The 20637-nt window shown below is 39.1% G+C and overlaps 1 protein-coding gene across 12 annotated transcripts in view; it reads left to right on the top strand.

Moving 5' to 3' along the window:
- The window catches only part of BMPR2 (bone morphogenetic protein receptor type 2), a 114892-nt gene extending 97825 nt beyond the window's left edge, over positions 1–17067 (top strand). For 2 of the 12 annotated variants that reach the window (XM_074829414.1, XM_074829416.1), the window contains 5 exons: positions 533–680; positions 1643–1779; positions 5462–5634; positions 6732–8011; positions 9734–17067. In XM_074829414.1, the coding sequence (XP_074685515.1) occupies positions 533–680; positions 1643–1779; positions 5462–5634; positions 6732–8011; positions 9734–9984 (1989 nt within the window). In that variant the 3' untranslated portion in view covers positions 9985–17067. Of the gene's footprint in view, positions 1–532; positions 681–1642; positions 1780–5461; positions 5635–6731; positions 8012–9403; positions 9485–9733 lie in introns of all 12 variants that reach the window. The other 10 variants (XR_012623845.1, XR_012623847.1, XR_012623846.1 and 7 more) reach the window with 10 other exon arrangements.
- The last annotated feature ends 3570 nt before the right edge of the window (positions 17068–20637 follow it).

Here is a 20637-nt window from a genome sequence, read left to right as displayed (position 1 = left end):
CCTAGTGGAAATTAGTAGATATCTTCCAAGACTGTTAATAACCTTTGACCATGGAAGATGGTGGGGAGAGCCTTGCTGACAATCCAGGAATAAAGAGAACAAGTTCCTTTTACAGCAGCATCCTCTTCCTTTATGATACATACCCTGGTGTTTAACAGAGTAGTTTCAGGAAGAAGAAATATTTCTGCTATATTGTATTGCATACGAGACCATTGAGTAAGGGACAAAATTATTTTGTTTTGGTACATACAAAAAAGTGACAGAGTAGGGGAAGGGTTTAATTGTGACTAGGCTCCTGATAAGAGTCTAGAAGCAGAGGGCATTGATTAGAAGAGAACTGAATTTTTCTTAACTGTAGAAAATATCAAACAACAACAACAACAGTATTAAATTTTTTGTTAATTTTATTATTAAATATAATACATAACAAATATAATCATTAATTATTAGAGTATTTAAAAATAAATCTCCATAATAAATTGAATTTAGAAGTTGCTTCCTGATTTGAAGCTTTGATTTTATGTTTTTCCAGGTCGGCACGATCCGCTATATGGCCCCAGAAGTGCTTGAAGGAGCAGTGAATTTGAGGGACTGTGAATCTGCTTTGAAACAAGTAGATATGTATGCGCTAGGCCTTATCTACTGGGAGATATTTATGAGATGTACAGACCTCTTCCCAGGTATCTAAAAGAACTGGAAAAAACATAATAGTAGAAAGTGGTAGCAGCAACCAAAGCTACTCCCTAGCTATAGCTTTTTTAAGTGAAGAAGAGAAATAATTTTCTTAATTGGTTTTGCCATTAAGTCGGTGCCATCTAGTGTTCAAGATGATTGTTGTCAATATAGTGTGTTTGAGTGTGAAGCATGGTTCATGCTGAGAGACTTTTAAATTACCTGGTTAAGCAGTTTGCAGGCCTCATAGTAAGTGCATTTTGGGCATTATTATTATTATTATTTTCCCGAGTTTACAAACATTGAGAGTTTGGCTGATGGCAAAGGCAGTGCTTTCAGTTCTTAGAGCTGGTAAAAGTGCCTGAAGTGTCTTGCAGACTTTCCTCATGAAAGAATAGATGGGAAGGTGCTGTGATTTAATATAGCCTTTACTGAGTCGTACTTTTATTTATGCTAGTGACATGGAAAATTCAGGGAAATCCTTCATACCTGTAACATAAAACAAGAGGAAGTGGACTTTTAAAATTTAACACGTGAGATTGTGTCACAACCATCATCTTCACAAAATATAGCATATAGAGTTAATCTGACATGCATCGTTCTCTCTGTAGTCAAATAGCTGCATTTCATGTGCAGAGTCTTGTAATCTCGCTGGGCTTCTTCTGAAATGAAGTACATAAATATATTCAGCCAGCAACATTTCACAGAAATTATATGTCATCCTCAGACATTCTGAATGTGCCACTCAACCAGCAAAGTCTGAAGATGCTATCCTTTGAGAGGTTGCTGAACAACACTTCATTCATTTTAAGTTAATTCATCTTTTTTTGTGAGGTTAGACTTTGGGGGAAAGTGGAGAACATCTCGATAGACAGCAACTTTGATACTACCTTTCAGCACCTGAAGGCCCTTGCTCTCTGCCTTTTAATCTGTGATTTTTTTTTTTTTTCTTTCTTTCTTTTGCTAACAGGGGAGTCTGTGCCAGAGTACCAGATGGCTTTCCAGACAGAAGTCGGAAACCATCCCACTTTTGAAGATATGCAAGTCTTGGTGTCTAGAGAGAAGCAAAGACCAAAATTCCCAGAAGCATGGAAGGAGAACAGCCTGGTGAGATAGAATATTTTCAAAGAAACAATCATTTAACCAGCTATAGGGTGTACTTACTTCTTAATGCAATTTTTGAATATATTCTTTTTAAATTTTGTTAGTATTTAAGGATTGGGAGCTGCTTCTGTCTGGACTTCTTAAATATTGCATTCAGTTTTCAAAAAGACATTGACATGAGAGCTAGATTTCTTTTAAGGGAAAATACTATGATTATTATCGGATGCTGAAGTGTGATACACAGAACATAACTTGTTATATTAATTGTTAGACAACATCTGTAGTATTATATGGGAAGTGCCCATATGTTCTCTGTATGCTGGATGAGAAATACAAAGGCATTTTCTGCCTTTTGACATCTTATAAACTAATAACACCCTAAAATAGTTGGCAAGAATTTAAATATACTCTTCCAAACCTAAAATCTATAAACACTGTAATAAACTTTTTCTGAAGTTGTATAGTCCTCAAAATTTGCAGAGGCTACAGCTTCCAGCAATCATTTCATTATAACTACATTAGAAATTTTATATGGCTTCATTTGATCTGCAATTTTTATTTTCAAGACTATAAACATAGTAATGTTGTTTGTTGTTTTGAATTAATATAGCTTAGAGTTTTCCTTGCTGCTGCAGGCCAACAAGTTATGGCAAGTGAGCTGAACTCTGGTAAGAGTCTGTGTGCTTGCTTTCATCTGCAGCAAAGGGGTGAGGTAACGTGAATCCCCTTAGCTTAGCTGGGGTTGTTTGTCTTTTATTACAAAGTGAAATGCAAACAGTTACTGGGTTCCCCCTGATACATGGTAACTTGTTTAAGCTAAAGTACCTTGATAGTGAATATGAAAATGACATGTTTGACTTTCCTTAAAAAGATACTTCTCCTTATTCCCTTATTGAAATTATGCTCTTCAATCTTCAGAGACTTTGCTAGCTGATAAGTATGTAGCTACTGTTCAGATAATGGGGTGCCTAAGGCCTCATCTATGCTGGTACTTGTAAATATGTATGAAACCATTTTCAGAGGAACATAGCCTCCAGTATTAACACTGTTGTAAAACATGTTGTAACTGAGTTGAGAGCTTCACAGAGAGGTTCTTTTATTACACAGTTTTGGCCAGCCATTCTTTGGGGGTGGGAAGAGAAAAAAAAATCCACGCCCAAACTATACAGGAAATCAAGCAGCAACTGTTTTAACTGTAAACATATTGACAAATACAGTGTTGGAAGAATCAAGCTTGACAGTTGTTTTTGAAGACAGTTTAGTTATAACTAAAAGAGTTCAAGAAGGTTTGTTTTGTTTTGCAGAGTACCATTTTAAATGTTAATTACTTTCTAACAAGCTGATAGACATCAGCATTATTAGACACTGAGCTAGTAATGATCCCTGTATTTAAACTGCCTAACACATTCTTTGTGTTGTCACTCTTTTTTTTACAAAAATTCAAACTAATAATAATGGTGGTGATAAGTCCAACTTTAAGGATGGAGCTACACCATTTCTTTAACAGAAAAGAAGAATAAATAAACAATCTGTAGTTCTCTCATGGGTATCAAACGACCAATTTCACCCTCTGCCAGTCCAGGATAACATCTGACTGAGCACTCTAGGGGAGATGATGTAGAAAACTAAGCTCCAGATAACCTCACCCTGGACCCAGATCCTAACCTTCTGTATCTAAAGCATGGGATAAAAGACTTTTGTCCATTATTTAAAGCTATGCTGACAAGGTTGGGTTATAACACTTTCATGCAAATTCATCTATCAGAGAAATGTATTTGCCCTTTTCATTTGAGAAATACAAATAAAAAGCAATGTCATATTTTTTAGGTCACGTAATTAAGGCATTCAAAAGACGTGAAATCCTAAATTTATGATTACCTATGCAGTCTCAGTCTGCTTCTTGAACATACGTGTTGTGATACAGACCTTGATTAGCAGTATTGTTTTTCACAGTATAAATCAACAATCTGAGCAGATGATGTGCATAAAGTAATTCAAGGCCTATAAACTGTGCTGAGATGATAGCAGCATTCTTGTCTTATTTGCCAAAGCAGGGCCCAAGCTTGACTTCAAAGGTCAGGACTGAAGGATATTAAGAGAATAACAGAATAATGCAGATTTCCTGTTCCTTCTATTTTTTTATGACTGCTAGAACTTCTAAATAGTGCATTTTAGTATAGATTTCTTTGAACCTGAAGTTAATAGAAAACATGTTACTATGGTAAATATGAAGCCCTAGAAATTCAGTTTTGTTAACGGTCTATACAGTCCTTGCTGTGCTGCTTTCGTGATCCTTAAAACATCAGAAGGAAAGGATCTGCTGGAAGAGAGACAATATTAAACACTGGTTAAATTTACTGCTGGTGAAACCTGTAGGAGAGTCTTACAAAGGGGCAAGACAAGATTAGGATGTCCACTGACTTAGATATATCCAAACTGTGACTAAATCAAGTCCTAAAAGTCGAATGAAGGCTTTTTATTCTGGGAGAGAAAACGAATCCAGTATACTATCATGTCATTTTTCCTGAGGGTGTTTTAGACTTATGTCCCTCAGCTTAAGAGGGGTGTAGTTGCTTAGGCCCCTCTTCGATCTACTGTGGGAAGGGAGATAAAAGGTTTACTTGTGTGGGAGCTCATCCCCACCTGTGCAGCCATAGCTGCATCACTAAGCAGCAGTGACTTGCCAGATGCAAGCGATGCCAGGAGCCCGCTCTGTGGGTGAGGAGCTCTTGGCCAGCATGCAGAGCTAGTCCTGGCTTTCACTGCCAGAAGTGAACAAGGCAGTTCTGGCACGGAGGCAGTCAGCAGGACCCACTGAATGCCTCAGTGCCCAGCTGGGACTATGCACAATCATTGGTGCTGGAGAGGTTAAAGCTGGGCTGTAGATGTGAGATGTTCTGGCAAACCACATCCTATCCATGGGCCATGGATTGGCAGCACGGGCCAATAAATGTCTGCCTGGTTTTTGTACTTCGGATGCAGTGGAAGCAGAAGTGTTCAGTGCTCATCATTTCAGCTGTCTCCTCTCCAGGTCTCTGACCATATGGCAGCACATTTTGGAGGTCTTGAGCTCTAATCCTGGCTGCACCATTCACCCCACAGTGTGATCCCAGGAAAGTGTGTCTGTTTCTGTTTCTCCATCTGTAAAACAAGGGCAGCAATAATCTTCTCCTATAGTGCAGACAAATTCACTGGTATCTGTGAGGCATTTGGATGTTACAGTAGTGAACGGAGGAAGAAAAGCATGATGAAATGAGCAAGGCTGTGTTATTTGCATACAGTGCAGGAAAGCAAGGCAGGGACCTCTAGCTGAATTGTGAGGATAACAATGACAGCATTTCCAGAATATCATCAATCCTTAGTACGCAGCTTTCATAAGGCAGGGAGAGTGAGCTGAGTGTGTGTACGTCAGAGAGGGCTGGCTGAAGGTTGTATGGGCATTGGCGAATGTAGCTTGTCCTAAGTAATTGTCTTCCCAGTGGGGTGTGCATGAGTTATAACATTAGTCCTGCATATTGCTGTATTAGGGTAAACTAGCTTTGAATGAAATTGTGTATCTTCTGTTTCTCTTCCTCACTAGCCTTGTGACTATTTTCATGCATACAGAATGCTGTTACAAAACAGTAAATTAGAAGCACAACATAAAGGGAAAATAAGATAAAGGGGTTGGTTTGTCTCCTGGCAGGCTGTGAGGTCACTTAAAGAAACAATTGAAGACTGTTGGGATCAAGATGCTGAAGCTCGACTGACAGCACAGTGTGCTGAAGAGAGGATGGCAGAACTCATGATGATTTGGGAGAGAAACAAATCAGTCAGTCCAACAGTCAACCCTATGTCAACTGCCATGCAAAATGAGCGGTAAGAAGAGAAAACATTTGGTTTCAGTCAGCAGCAAATGCCCAATGCAGTGCTCAGCTCACTCCAGGAAGGAAGCTAGAGCACTCTGCTAGCTTAATGTTTCTGCACCTGTGAAGTGGGTGTGTGTTACATGAGCTAGTCTGCATATGGGTATTGTATGACATGATCCTGACTGCTTGTGTTCTGAAGACCTCCTATGCATCCCCAGAACTGAGGCACCTTTTATGTAAACAACTGTGCTTCTCACAGAGGGGCCTTTTAAACTGAACTTAGGCAAACTGTCTAAACAGGCTTGCAAAGGTATGAAGTGACTATGAATTGTCTTTAAGGACTCTTGCTAAATGATTCATAAACCTTCTGTTTAAAATATTCTGCTAGAAACTGTGAATTTGCAGGCAATATGAGTCCAGGAAATCACTGAGTCTCAAACCTGTAGCTTTTCAGTTAAAGAACTGCAGGGCCATCGTTTAAGTCATCATTATTCTGGCCCCAGGGAGAGAAGTGCTGCGCATTCTCTGCTTATATATGATCCAGAGGGAGAGAGAATATGCAGAACTGACATTAGTGCTTAATAGTATACGCTAGAGATCTGGATTTGAGAGAAGGGTAATGTTGCTGTATATGGCAGTGTTTATTGTAATGAAAAAATCTATGTTCAAATTGTAAAATACCTAAATTGTTAAAATAATAGATTTTTCATGGTTTGGGACCTTGTGACTTTTTCCCAGCATAGCTTTCTCCATCTTGTGTGTTGAGTTCTTGTTGCACTCCTTCAGCATCACTTCTCTGAAACGAGACCAGTACCTTAGCAGTGAACTTGACAAACAGCGTATTGGACAAATAGAAGAAAATTACTGTTATCCGACTTAGTTGTATAAATAACATCCATGACAAAATTGCTGTCCTAGTAAAACCAATTTTCTGATACCCAGGATTTTTCAAGGAACTTACTGAAAGATCTCAGTTTGTACTGTATCTGTCCTTAGTTTATGCATGAAAAGAAGCAGAAAGACATTCAGCTCTCTTAAATGAGAGGCTTTATAATATGAGGTGATTTTTACATATATGATCTTAATATCGCTTATTTTTTCTTAAAGGAATCTGTCGCATCATAGGCGTGTATCAAAGATAAGGCCGTATCCAGATTACTCTTCCTCTTCCTACATTGAAGATTCAATCCACCACACTGACAGCATAGTGAAGAACATTTCTTCTGAACATTCAATGTCCACTACACCATTGACTTCAGGGGAGAAGAATAGAAACTCCATTAACTATGAGCGGCAACAAGCGCAAGCTCGCATCCCTAGTCCTGAGACAAGTGTCACCAGTTTGTCCACCAATACTACCACCACCAATACAACTGGCCTCACTCCTAGCACTGGCATGACCACCATATCCGAAATGCCTTATTCGGATGAAACAAACTTACATACTACAAATGTCATGCAGCCAGGTGGGCCCACCCCTGTTTGTCTGCAGCTGACAGAGGAGGACTTAGAGACAAATAAATTGGATCCAAAAGAAGTGGATAAGAACCTGAAAGAAAGCTCTGATGAGAATCTGATGGAACACTCACTTAAGCAGTTTAGCGGGCCAGATCCACTCAGCAGCACTAGTTCCAGCTTGCTTTATCCACTGATAAAACTTGCAGTAGAGGTGACAGGACAACAGGATTTCACGCAAGCTGGCAATGGTCAAGCCTGTCTGATTCCGGATGTCCCATCTGCTCAGGTCTATCCTCTACCCAAGCAACAGAACCTTCCGAAGAGGCCTACTAGCCTCCCCCTAAATACCAAAAATTCAACAAAGGAGCCACGGTTAAAATTTGGTGGCAAGCACAAATCAAACTTGAAGCAAGTGGAAACAGGTGTTGCCAAGATGAACACTATCAATGCTGCAGAACCTCATGTCGTGACAGTTACCATGAATGGAGTGGCTGGGAGAAGTCACAGCATAAACTCTCATGCTGGCACAACCCAATATGCCAATGGCACAGTGCCGTCTGGCCAGACAACCAGTTCGGTAGCACAGAGGGCCCAGGAAATGCTTCAGAACCAGTTCAGTGGAGAGGATAGTCGGCTGAATATTAATTCAAGCCCTGATGAGCATGAACCCTTGTTGAGGCGGGAGCAGCAAGTTGGCCATGATGAAGGTGTTCTGGACCGCCTAGTAGACAGGAGAGAGCGACCACTGGATAACAGCCGAACAAATGCCAATAACAACAACAGTAATCCATGTCCAGTGCAAGACACAGCTACAGTCAGTATCCAGAATGTAGTGAGAAATCCTGGGCAGACCCAGACTAGAAGAGCACAGAGGCCTAATTCGCTGGATCTATCAGCCACAAATACTTTGGATAGCAGTAGTATGCAGTGTAAGTGCCTGCAAGACTTGAACAGTTTCCCTGACACTTTTTTACTAAATAGCTACGTATATCTGCTTGAATAGAAAATAATTCTGTCTCTCCTGTCCTTCCTCAAAGCATACTTACTAAATCCCATTTAAATTGAATTTCTATCCGCGCAATTTCAATCTTCTTGATAAAGTGCTGTCTCCATCAACCCCAGCACATGTTAGGTCACTGTCTTCCTTCCACATACATGGAATAAATCTGTCTCTTTATAACCTGCCTACTTTGACTCAAGGAAGGGAGTAATTTCTAACTTCCATTATTCCTTGCAAGGCACCTACTTTGACAGCTGCAAAGCATATTGAAAAAAGCTTCCAATTTCTTCCTTCAGGGGCATATTATACCTTCTTTTCCTTACTTTTCCTCATTCTAAGAGTAGCTGGCTCTAAGATGCATTGTTTAAAATAATTTATTGTAACTACTACTTACAGGCTACATTACTTTTAAAGTGACTGATTTTACTGTATTAGCTCAGCCTAGATGGAGGGTCAAGCATTCTCTACTTTGCTGAGCTCCAACAGTTATAGCAATCCTTCATCAGTTTACCATGTACATATTAAAAATGAATCAAAGTAGTTAGAGAAAGAATCAATTTTAATACACTCCTTCAGAATAACTGCCTTAAGAGTTTTATGGCCAAAGATAGAAGAGGTTACAATGGGACTCTCCTTTTTACAGTATGAATGTAATAATGTAGTTATACTTAAATTAGGTACATCCTTGGAGTTTGACTTCGGGCCTGTTGGAAAGGCCTCCTCATTTTTAAGAGAATATAATTCCAGAATGCACTGTACTCTTTGAAAGGTGCTTGCAAACCTCTGACTATGTTTAGACAGACACTGTGATACTAGTGAAATAATCTAGGGTGCCAGGCATGTTTGGAAAGAAAAGGTTTAGAAACAAACCAGAACAGATCTTTCAAGAAATGTAGTTGAATATATAGCAGTGGAATTTTTAAGCCTTCCTTTTAAGTAGGAAACCTTAATTTTTGTCTTAACATGTTGACTTGAGTTGAAATCTTACTGCGGTAAAGAAAAAAGATTATTGCAGTAACTTTCTTTAATTGAAGGTTAAGTTAAAAGAAAGGGTTTGAAGGTTATATAAACTGACAGGTTTTTTACAATCAGATTTCTACTGCTGAAATTTTACCATGTTTAAAGTTTGTTTTGCCAGTTTTGCAAACCAACATCCCAAATCCTGACTTGGGATCTTAACAGAGAATGGACCATTTTGTGTTCAAGTGAAACGCTTTGCTAGGTGAAGTAGGATTAGAGGACCTATGATTTAATTATGCTATTAAAAGTTTAGCCTTTGCCATCCTGTAGTAGCGACATTTTTTTGTACCTCCCATTACAGGTAATATAAGATACTATGATTGCAAAAGCCCCTCAAATGTCAAATGCTGATTCTGCTGTTTGGTGCCAATGTGCATTCAAGGTAACACAAATTACTTCACTGAAGTAATTTCTGACAGAGAACACAATCCGATCCCTTGTTTTAGTGGCAGTTACTGTAGTTCATATACCTGTCATTCCTCTGCCATGCAGTTGCTTTTGTGTGATAAGATTTTTGTGCTTTTGCATGACTAACAACCCTGGACTCTCCAGTCTAATCTTATGCTCCTCATAATGCTATTTTCTACTCTGTTTTTGTTTTTTGTTTGGGTTTTTTTTTTTCTTTCTTCAGTAGGTGACTCCTCACAGGATGGCAAATCGGGCTCAGGAGAAAAGATCAAGAAACGTGTGAAAACTCCGTACTCACTTAAGCGGTGGCGTCCTTCAACGTGGGTCATTTCCACTGAGCTGCTGCACTGCGAGGTCAACAATAACGGCAGTGACCGGGCAGTCCACTCCAAATCCAGCACCGCTGTTTACCTTGCGGAAGGAGGCACTGCCACAACAATGGTATCTAAGGACGCAGGAGTGAACTGCCTGTGAAATACTTTAAAAGCCCACAAATGACCTTTTTTTGCATTATTTGAAACAAACATGCAGAAGACATTTTAAAAAACTGCTTTCTCCTCCTGTCAGCAACCCCTACCAAGGACTCGCTTTAAATAGATTTCAGCTATGCAGAAAATTTTTAGCTTATGCTTCCATATTTTTTTATTTTGTTTTATTTTTTGAACGTTTTTGCACTTTTATTTAGTATCGCTAAAGTTAAGTCTGTCTGTTTTGACCACAGAATATATATATGTGTATCAAAAATGTGGTCTCAAAATATTTTTTTAAAAAAAGTAACAAAAAAAAGTATTGCTGATAACCAGTTTGGACCAGTTTCTTAAGGTCACTAAGATCATAAGCAGACTATAAGACAGGTTTGACTGCAGTGGTGTCTTGTAACCATGTTTTGATTTCTGTGCACAAGCTAGTCTGTATATTTCTATGTTACAACGTGTATTCTCTTTTGAACCCCCTATTTTTCTTGTGTCATGTTGAAATGTGCAATAGTCTATAGTTCACAGTATGCTTTATTGAAAAGTATGTTTCTAAAACTGCCACATATTTCCCTTTTTGTATTTGCTAGTTTTTCCCTGACAGTTGAGCAGTCAGCCGGTCATGACAGTGAACTTTGCACACCATAGCCAGCTTGAAGCAGCTGCCTATATCACATTGTGCTCTGAGGTGACAATGCATGAATTTTCCCCAACTTGAAAGGGCTTTTAAAAAGGAACAACAAAAAAATCAGAGCTCAGTACCTTTCCTTTGATCCTTCCAAATCAAAACGCGTTTCCTTTGTAGTAGTAGATGCCAGCCTGTAAAGTTCTGAATAACAAAACATTGAGCAAATGTAAGGAAACAATGTCAGCCATTTTTCCCATTTTATCTGGTGTGCAGTTTCACCCCCTGTATTTATGTAAAACCTTATTTAGATCACTAATGGTGTACATTGAAAAATACATTTTATTGAGAAATCTTAATAACTGTCATACTTAAAAGCTCTAGTGATGATAGGTTGCGAATGTATTTTGTTTACACAGAGGAAGAATCATGATTCTTATTTGGCACAAAACAGTTTTGTGATTTTTACCTCCTTACAGACAGTCTGGGGTAAAATCAGCCTGATTTCTTATGCAGGTAGGTGCATCCTAATTGACTGTTGTTGCTGAGTTGTGTTGACACTGATCCTCCCTTCAGAGTTTTTAAAGCCCCTTGTTCATCTTGTTAAAATTTATTGCATGCTTTTATAATTCATGATTATGAGTGTTTGCAGGGGAGGGTTGGGGTTTTTTTCCCCTCTGCTTGACCCTTCTTTCAGTTTGTATGCACATTGATTTTAGGTGTCAGTGAACATGAATGTAATATCTATTGAGATAAATGTTTTTTTCACCTTACCCTTTTTTTAGAATGGTTGATTTTACCGTCAACTGAAAGAAAATTAATTTCCGTATTGATCAGGACCTCCTTCCACCTAAGAAATATCCTTCCACCTGAGAAATATTCTGTTTGAAAACACTTCAGTAAAAGCTATTTAGGTAAAAAAGATGTAACACATGTCAGTCTTTGGTACTGAGTGAAGTTTTATCACTGTATCTGTAAACTGGTGATGTTCAAAGAAAGAAAATCTATTCAGTCAGCCTGCCAAACTCCTGTGGCAGGATACTGGCAGCAAACAATTGCCTTCCCCCAGCCTGTCTCCTTTCAGCTGACTGAAACAGATGCTCTGTGCTTTCAAGCTCATTTGTTTCCTTGCTGTTATATTATTTTTTCCCCCTGAGGTAAACTTTGTCAACCCTGTTCTTCTATATCTGATGATACAACTAGCATAATACATGCCTCGTTACATCTGATTCTTGCTGTTTCCCAAATGCCCTTGATTTTGCTTGATTGGTATGATTTTCTCTTGTAATGCTTCTTAATGTTTCTTAGATTCTCCTAGATATCTCTAAGAGATAACTCTGTACATCCAGACTTTGATTAAGTGTAGTTGTAGAAATACAAGCCATGAGACACATTTTGTTCTCCCTATGTTCTTTAAGCACCAGTTCAAGTAGTACCTTTTGTCTCTGAGGCGTAATTCCGTTATCCACCTGTATAAATACACAGTTATATCTCCCCGCTTCAAAAATACAGCCTTTCTCTGGTTTCACTTTTAATTCACTCTCCGACTTCCCATCTGCTGCAATCTCACATCCCAGATGTTGAAAACCTGCCAGTTGCTCAGCTGGGTTTCAAGACCTGAATCAGAATTTTTGGCATTTGTTCATAATGCTGGCTGTGGTTTTCTTCTCTTTTGGCCTTCTTTGAGTCTCTATTTGAAGTATGGTATGTTGTTTTGTGGTGATTGCTGTATCATGCATATTGAAGATTCTTCACTCCTCTCCCATTGACTTTGCTTTGCCTTGTATGTACCATCCATCAGCATTTCAGAATGTGGGCTGAAAAGCCTATTTAGGACACTCTTGTCTAACTTGAAACTCAAACTTTTTTATGCTTAGTGCAATCAAAATCATTCTAATACCAGATGAAAATGTTCTGCAGTTTTCCTTAAACACTCCTAAAGCAAACGTAGTAGTTTCTTTTCCTTTATCTATTTCTATCACTTGATGGAAGGCCTTTGGGATGAACTATAATTAACAGAAAGTATTGGCTTTGTAATCTGGCATAGATAAATGTAATTTGTAACATGATAGAAATATACAAAATACCCTATAGATTAAATAGAGAAAAATATTTATTTTTAAAGGTCAGTCAAAACAAACTCGTAAGTAGGTACCAAAATAGTGTAATTCTGCACAGTTAGATGAGATCAGATTAGCAGTTTGGTTTTAATGCTTAATTTAGTAATACCCTTTTTTTGCTCACAGCACATAATCCAATCTCCACAGAATACTTTCTCTGTAAATTAAATGATACTGAATCGCATCTCATACCATGAGGATCATCCTTAACCAAACGAAATACATGTAAGAGAGAGAATTCTACAGATCAGACACATGGGTAGTTGATAAATGTACCATAATCAGGGGAGACAAATGTGGTTTATTGTGTTTTGTTTGTTTGGGGTTTTTTAAGAAAAAGGGATAATTGTGAAAGTTGATAATTTTCTATCAATTTCTCATGTATATTGCAGACAAGATAAATATAGCAAAATGAAAATGGAATGATAGTGTAAATACCTATGAATTGTGCCACTGTCAAATAGGCAACAGTAGAATATTTGCTATGGTAATTTATAATGTATAATTCAAGTAAAATGTTAGAGCAAACATTTGTGATGTTTGTATATATAAGCCAAAATCCAAAATCTTACTGGTTTTAGAAAATGACGTGCTAGTAGAAGCCAGAAGAGTTGCTTAGGTTAATGCATTGTCTCTTTTTCTGTTTCCTACAATAGAGATACTCACCAACATAATATGGGTTTTAGAATGTGAATTTTAGCCATTGGAACAGACATGCCTCATAGTCAGATTTATTTTCTTCTAAAATTGATATTTACAAGTCAGATTATCTGCAACACTTCCCCTGAATTTGCTTATAATGCTGTATAGCTTCATGTGCTAAACAATGAGTATTAAAAATGCCTTTCCTGAAACTCTAAGATGCACTGAAGTTGCACAGCTAAAGGTAAAGGAATTCCAGTTAATATTGTCATCATTAGAATATTCTCAGAAACAAAAAACATTTATCTTTGTGTTTTGCTTCTTTACTGTGGTTCATTTATGTCTTGTTTCCGTATAGAAAATTACCTAATTTTCAAAGGCAACACTGTTTCATTTTTTTCAGTGCACTGGGGACAAAAAAAATGCAAAATGGATGCTGGTAGGTTTCACGAAACAAGCAAACAAAAAGACCCCACCTTATAAATATGTTTAGAAAGTACATATCTTGCCACCTGACAACTTTCTCTAAAAGAAATCTTTAATCCTGCCTGCCTCAGAAAGGACAATGAGGAAGTTCTGTATTTGTATGGAATAGGTTATTGGGTCAAATTTCATAATAACGAATCGTTACTTAAAAGTATATGTGTATACATTGTATATGCCATAGTTTCATTGATCAGTGCATTTTGCTCTAATGATATTCCTTTTTTAAATGTTAAAAAAAATAGTCCACTAATATAACGTTACTAAGTCTATGTTCAGATTATAATTTTCTTTTGTGAAAAGATCATAGCCATTCTACCACTGAAACTTTATTATGGAAAGTTCCAGCCTAATTAGAGAGAATTTTAAAATTCACATATTTAGTCAATACAGGAGAAATTAATTATGCTGTAATTTTTACTTGTACAGAAATGGTGGCAGTTCCCATTGCTGAAACAGGATGTTTTTAAGTCATAATAATTGCCAAGCACAGTATCATCTGATGGCTAATTAGAAAATGTGGAGCAGCTTATCAAAGAAAATTGAAATAGGAAGTTGGATTATAGACTGGACAACTTAGTATTTTGCATAAATTTGGATTTAAATTTTTCTGTCTAGTCTCCCACTATCCATTTTAACAGGTAAATATATTAAACTCCTTTTTTAATGCCTATTTTTTGTTCAACTTTAAGCCTTTCTTCAGTCAAAAAGCTATACATACTGCAGTGAAGCCAAATATATATTTTTTTATGTAAACTCTGTATGTATTTAGATGCATATGTATGTTGTGCATAAATGGCAGGATTAAATTCTGTGAGTTACAGCATCAGATGGTAGCACTGGTAGCAAGTATAATGTTCTTTTTCATGTGCCATTTTTAAGTTGTATTCAGTGCATCACAGTAAAATTAGGATCAGACTGTGACATATAGTCCAGTAGTCGAGATCTCCCATGACAGACTTGTCACTGATTGTTTAGGTGAAATGGATTTATGAGCCAGAGAGAGAGAGAGAAAGCTGGGAATGCACATGACAAACTATCTGAAGCTGAGTAATTTAAGGTACCTTGCTTAAAGATCAAAAAATAACACAAAATACATGATAATTTTTGCAAGGCTTTTTATGTAGTAGCTATAGTTACATGTGTGGTTGCCATTTAAATGTAGTATTTTAGCCCATTAAATCCAATTACATTTTAGACTTCTATATTGTCGTATAAAACACTAGCTGTAGAAATACATCCCTTTTTTGATTCCACCCACCTCCAAGTAGGTTCATTTTTGATGTGAAATAGTAACAAATCAGATTTCTCATTTTGAGGTTTCTTCTGTACTGACTAAAACCAGTTATGAAGCAGAACTTCTGCAGAGAACAGATTCAGGCACTCCTGCAAATCAAAATGAGAGTTACGTTTGGCACAAGTATATCTGAGGAAATCAACATCTAATCTGCTAGTGCTTGAGCTGAATGCTGTTGAAATCAAAGAGGAGTATGCCATTGATTATAAGCAAAGGAGGGTTGGGTTCTGCTGGCAGTGGTTTTAAAAATTTCTTGGGAGGATTAGCCCTGGGAAGACTAAGGTGGAATGTGGGACCACATGGGCAAACCCTGGCTACTGCCCTTTCAGGTGTGTTAACTGATGCCTCAGTTCAGGGTGCCAGGCTAGGTCAGCACCTCTGCAGCTGTGGTTATTGCCAAGAAGTGGAACTGCACCACTGGGAGTGGGAGTGGAAGGTTTCAAGATAAATCCTCATTTACAACAATTAATGCCCTTTAATGTTGATCTGGGCTTCATGCAGGTCTGATTTAGTGGCTGCTGTGGTCCGTTACTAATATGAATTACTTTACGGCCATTTCTATTTATTTCACTGTGGTGTAATATACATATGTGCATAATAAGCAGGAACTAGTCAGAGTTACATTAATTTATAATGTAATTGTCAGATATTTTTGAAAGCCTACTGATCAGCAATTGTGTAAATTTGCAAGTCATTCAGTTGGTTAACTTCAATGCATATGTCATGCTTCAACAGACGCAGTAACTGTCACAGTAAGGAAGGATTTCTTCAAAAGTTCTTGCAGGCTTCTGCAGATATATTAGAGGAGCATACATTCATCAGGGGCATAGCATCTTGCCTGGTAACTATTTTAAAGCAGAAGTAATTACCTTTTATAACTTCCTAGTTTCAAGATCTCCCAAAAGTCAATTTTTGTAGCCTATTCACTTGTTTTTAAAACAGGAAAAATATGTGAGGTCTATTTCTAGAGCACTTGATTCACTTTTTTGGTGCTTCAGAACTGTATCATGAAGTATCACACTTCAATTTTGTTTATTCAGAAGGAAAGAAAATAGTTAATGTTTCTGTAGTTTGTAAGAAGTCACAAGAACAAAGAAACAGGCAAGTCCCAAGTTATAGCTGACTTTTATTTGTCACTTTTGAATTTCCTGATTTGTGACTCTTCTCTCTCTTTCACACTGTTGAAATGTATTTAAAAAGGTTTGTATGTAATGTTTCTTGTCTGCTTTTTGTCTCTAGAGGAAAGCGTGCTCTATTCACATTTATATAAGCTGGAATCATATTTTACAATCGCTGTTGATTATTTTCCCCCCAAACGCAGTGTAAGAGGAACATGGCAAAGACTGATTTCTAGGGTTTGGTCTTCTGTAGAAGATGAAATAAGGAGATGTGAAACTGCCATTTTCCTTATGAAAGACTGTAAAGAGAGCATTACTTTCTGAGCGAGCTTTTCTGGGGACAAGGGGGAGAAACCCTAGAATATGGAGTCTCATCAGAACCCTTTCGTTAACGGGTATTTTTGGTTTTTCTCTCAAATGACTGAGGAAATATCATGTATGAATTTATAAATAATTGCTTTCAGTTACTTCTTTTGTATAAGCTGCCCAATACCCTTGCTATGCTGTATAAGTTGTGTTTCATGGAACAGTGTGAGTATGAAATAAAAAGCTAATTTTTGTTTTTTAATCATCTGTGGATGCCACTATGAAAGCTGACATTGTTAAAGCCACTACAGAGTTTTCTATGAATACTTGTAAGAATTGCTTTGTTTATATATAAACCTAAATAAAGAGATTGTATTGATACAGAGACATTGGATAAGAACATTTAAAAGGCTATTCTTTAGGTCTAAAAGAAAAGGCTTGCTGTAAAATGGTGCATTATTCCATTTATTAAAGATCATATTAATGACGAAAAGCATGGTCTTTTGTGGGTTTTTCATGGTATTACTGGCCATGAGTAATAAGACATGCTCCCCGGAGTAAGAGGAAAAACCCTTGTTGCAGCTGTGTTTTGTTGGTTGAAGGATAAGGAAATACTTCATTACTGAGGGCTGAATAGGACTTTTGGACACCTTAAGCATGTGACAGATTGCACACTGCTCTGTTATCAGATAACAGTGTGAAATATTTAGGGCTTGCCATTGCTACATTGATGCAGTGCCTCTGCTTGCTTTTTTGCCCATTCTCACCAGTCGGCCAGTTAAGATGCTTGTACTGTCAACTAAATACAGTTTTGTCGGCATTTCAAAGCAGTAGGCCTCTTGTCACACCTTGTCTGTCTGTTTAAATGCAGAAAAACAAAAGAAAAAATAACAGGAGAAAGAGGTGTTAAACTTTCTCCTTCACTTTTGGTAGGGCTGCAGATGGGTAGAGTGCAGGATTGATGGCAACCAGGCATGTGGGAGGAACACAGCAAGCAACAACCTTTGCAGGTGGGATAAGAATTAAAATAGCAACCCCCTGTCCTTCCCACACAAACTATTGCACTCTCTCCCCTTCCCGTGAGGAGACAATGTCATGGCATTCTCACAAGCAGGAGCTTTCCCAGCCCAGAGCTGCTGTCCTGTCCAACAGGACTAGAAGAGATGGTTTAAGTCAGCAGAAGGACCCTGCAAATTCCTCCTGCTGACTGGCCTGACGCAGGAGTTTGCCTGCTATGCCTCCTGAAGGGAAGGTGCTGGGAAGAGTTGGGTCTTTTCTCCACTGCAGTCTCATTTGGTTTGCTTCCTGGTGTTTTCAACTCCCGATACAAGACCTTGACTTTGAAGGAATTGTCTGGGATTTTGTAGTTTGCAATGAAGAGCTCTTCCTCTAGTTTCCCTTCTTTCGGTCATGCTTATGGGGAACTCCAAGCTGAGCCATTAACTGGAATCACCGCCATACAAATGGTAGATACACTGTACTTGTACACAGGTGACACACTTCATGTGGTCTCTTGTCATCTTTGTCATCTCCTGTGTGACCGTTGGCAAGTGTGAGGGAGTTAGTGCCCCATGGCCCCACAGTTGCTGAGGCAGACAGCAGGATGCTGAGGCTTTAGGACATGGATGCGTGTCCATGTGGAGAACAGAGGGAAATGAATGCAAAATGGTCCTGAGAACTGAGTATCATCCCCACTAGTCACCTTCCCTTCCTGACTAGATGGAAAATATTAAATCTTCCCTTTAAACAAGAAACAAGCCCCATCTTTCTTTCCCTTTCTAGCTGTGCAAACGCTAGCTGAGCTCCAAGACAGCCATTCTGCCTATGCATGTGGAGGGAACTCCATTCTCTCCTCAGTTCTCTTTCTGGAGCACAGAGCCGTGCCAGCTGGGGTCATGCTGCCACCACACTGCAAGCTCACTTGGGCAATGGTTACCACAGCTTCGAGGCAAAGTCTTACACAAGGTGCATCTAAACTCAACTTAATGCTGTGTCACCAGAGTGGTGAACTCTTCTTTTCTTTGGTTCCATTCTCAGTGTTCCTGGGTTTGCCTTGGCCTTGGGAACGGATTCCACATTAGCACCAACTCCGTAGCATGAGCATCCCAGACCCTGCAGTGTTGCAACACACATCTTGCACATAAAAGCACCAGGGTTTTTTTTTTACTGTGGGACCTCACTGGCTCCAGCACTTTCCATTATACACAGAGTGGTGGGGCCCATCCTGTCAGTTGCTTCATTGTTTGTATCTTTCCTCCTCACTTAATTCTTGTTTATTTTTCTCTATCCACAGTGATGATTTTTGCAAGCAAGTAAGAAAATGGTGCAAGTCTCACACCTCTGTGGCCAAAGAACTAGATCCAAAATGCAAAGAAAAAAGGAAGACTGAGTAGCTTCTTTTTTATCTGTTATAAATAAGGAGGAAGCAACAAACGGAGAAAAGTAGTGTATGGCTGAGTACCTGCCTGTATGGCAAATCACCTCGGTCCCACAAATGAACCTAGAAACCCCTGACTACAGGGAGGGACCCTAAACCTAGAAACCCCTGACTACAGGGAGGGACCCTGACAAGCCTCACTTCCCCTGTGAGCAGGAGGCAGACTCCATGTTCCAGGATGGATCTGCAGCTACCTTGGGAGTTTCTGCCTCAGAAAAGGATTAGGAGATTAGGACAGTTATTGACAAGGAGAGAAGGTCCCTCCCTGAAAGAGAGCACTGTGCTTACATGCAGTGGCTTGCTGCTGGCTCAAGATGGCTGAGCAGTGCCAGCTCACAGGAGAGAGGCTGGCTAGCCAGGTCTTACTACCCGCATGTGGGGCGTTAAGGACAGGCCTACAAAGCTCTTTTTATCCAGAGATTTCAATGACATTGTTGGGAGCCTGAGACCTCTTAAGTCTTCCCAGGAAAGTCAGATTTCCCAAAAGGTTGTAGCCAGGGAGAGTCAGTGGGGGTCAGGGACACCAGGAGTGCTGGGAACCACGTGAAGGTCTCATTTCCCTGAGGCACAACAGGCCTGTTCCATGCTGCCCTGCCCTGTGTGGCAGCTCTGCCTCTGGAGTAGGAGAGAGCAGCAAGTCGGGGAGGGATGCTGACCTGATCAACACAGGAATAATAAGAGTTCCTGCATGCCCGTCCCACCTTCACTAGTGCCCTGGACGGAGGGGCTGCTGCTACCAAGGAAGGCTGGGAGCGGGGGAGGGGGGGGGGCAGCCATGACAAAAGAAGTAGACGTGTACCCCCAGCAATTATCACTCCTTGCCGACAGCAAGAGCAGTCAAGTCCTGCCCTACCCTGGCAGGTGTGGCTGAGTCTTATCCTCAGGGCATCTGAGAAGCCTTGACTCAGTTCTTCAATAACAAAGTGTTACCAGTGAATTTTACTGATATATTTTTTACTGGGTAGATGAGCTACTCAGGCTTAAGAAATAGTCTCCTCATAGTTTTCCCTGTGTGACCTCATATACTCACCTCAGCCAGCTCTCTCCTGCAGAAGTAACAACCACTTTTATTCGGCTTTTGCTTTGCTAATGGGAAATGAAAGTAAAACAACAATAATTATATTCCCCTTTGTTCCAGAGCAGTGATGCAGCTGCAGAACGTACTTTGTGGAACGCAGCCACGTCAGTCTTCCATTTGTTTCCATTCAGGGTTTTTTTCCCATTTACTTCTTGCTAATTCTGATGTTATGGAAATTCTCCACGTGCAGGAGATTATAGACATCTGCTCGCTGCCATGACCCAAAGCACGTTCTATTGGATAAGAAGGTTAATTTTCCACAGGCAGGAAAACTTGACTATACCAAAATGTTTGTATAAATTCAGCTTTTCATGTTAGCTTGAAAGGTTGTCATTCTCCATCTAACAAGGAGTTGAAATATTTTGATTCCTAGAATTTAAATGGCACACTTGGGTCTTCTGCTTTTATGTCAGGGGATCTTCTTTCAACTCTCAGTACCATGGGGAAAGTCTGTGAGAAATCCACAAATGGTGATCTGAGCCGAAGTCATGCTTTGGGGATCACTTATGCCTCTTTCACAAAGACAACAAATAACACTGCCTGAGGAC

This window comes from Strix aluco, chromosome 6, assembly GCF_031877795.1.
Source record: "Strix aluco isolate bStrAlu1 chromosome 6, bStrAlu1.hap1, whole genome shotgun sequence".
Classification (NCBI taxonomy): Eukaryota; Metazoa; Chordata; class Aves; order Strigiformes; family Strigidae; genus Strix; species Strix aluco.
The sequence above is the reverse complement of the archived record's forward strand: the minus strand, read 5'-3'. Positions and strand labels throughout refer to the sequence as shown.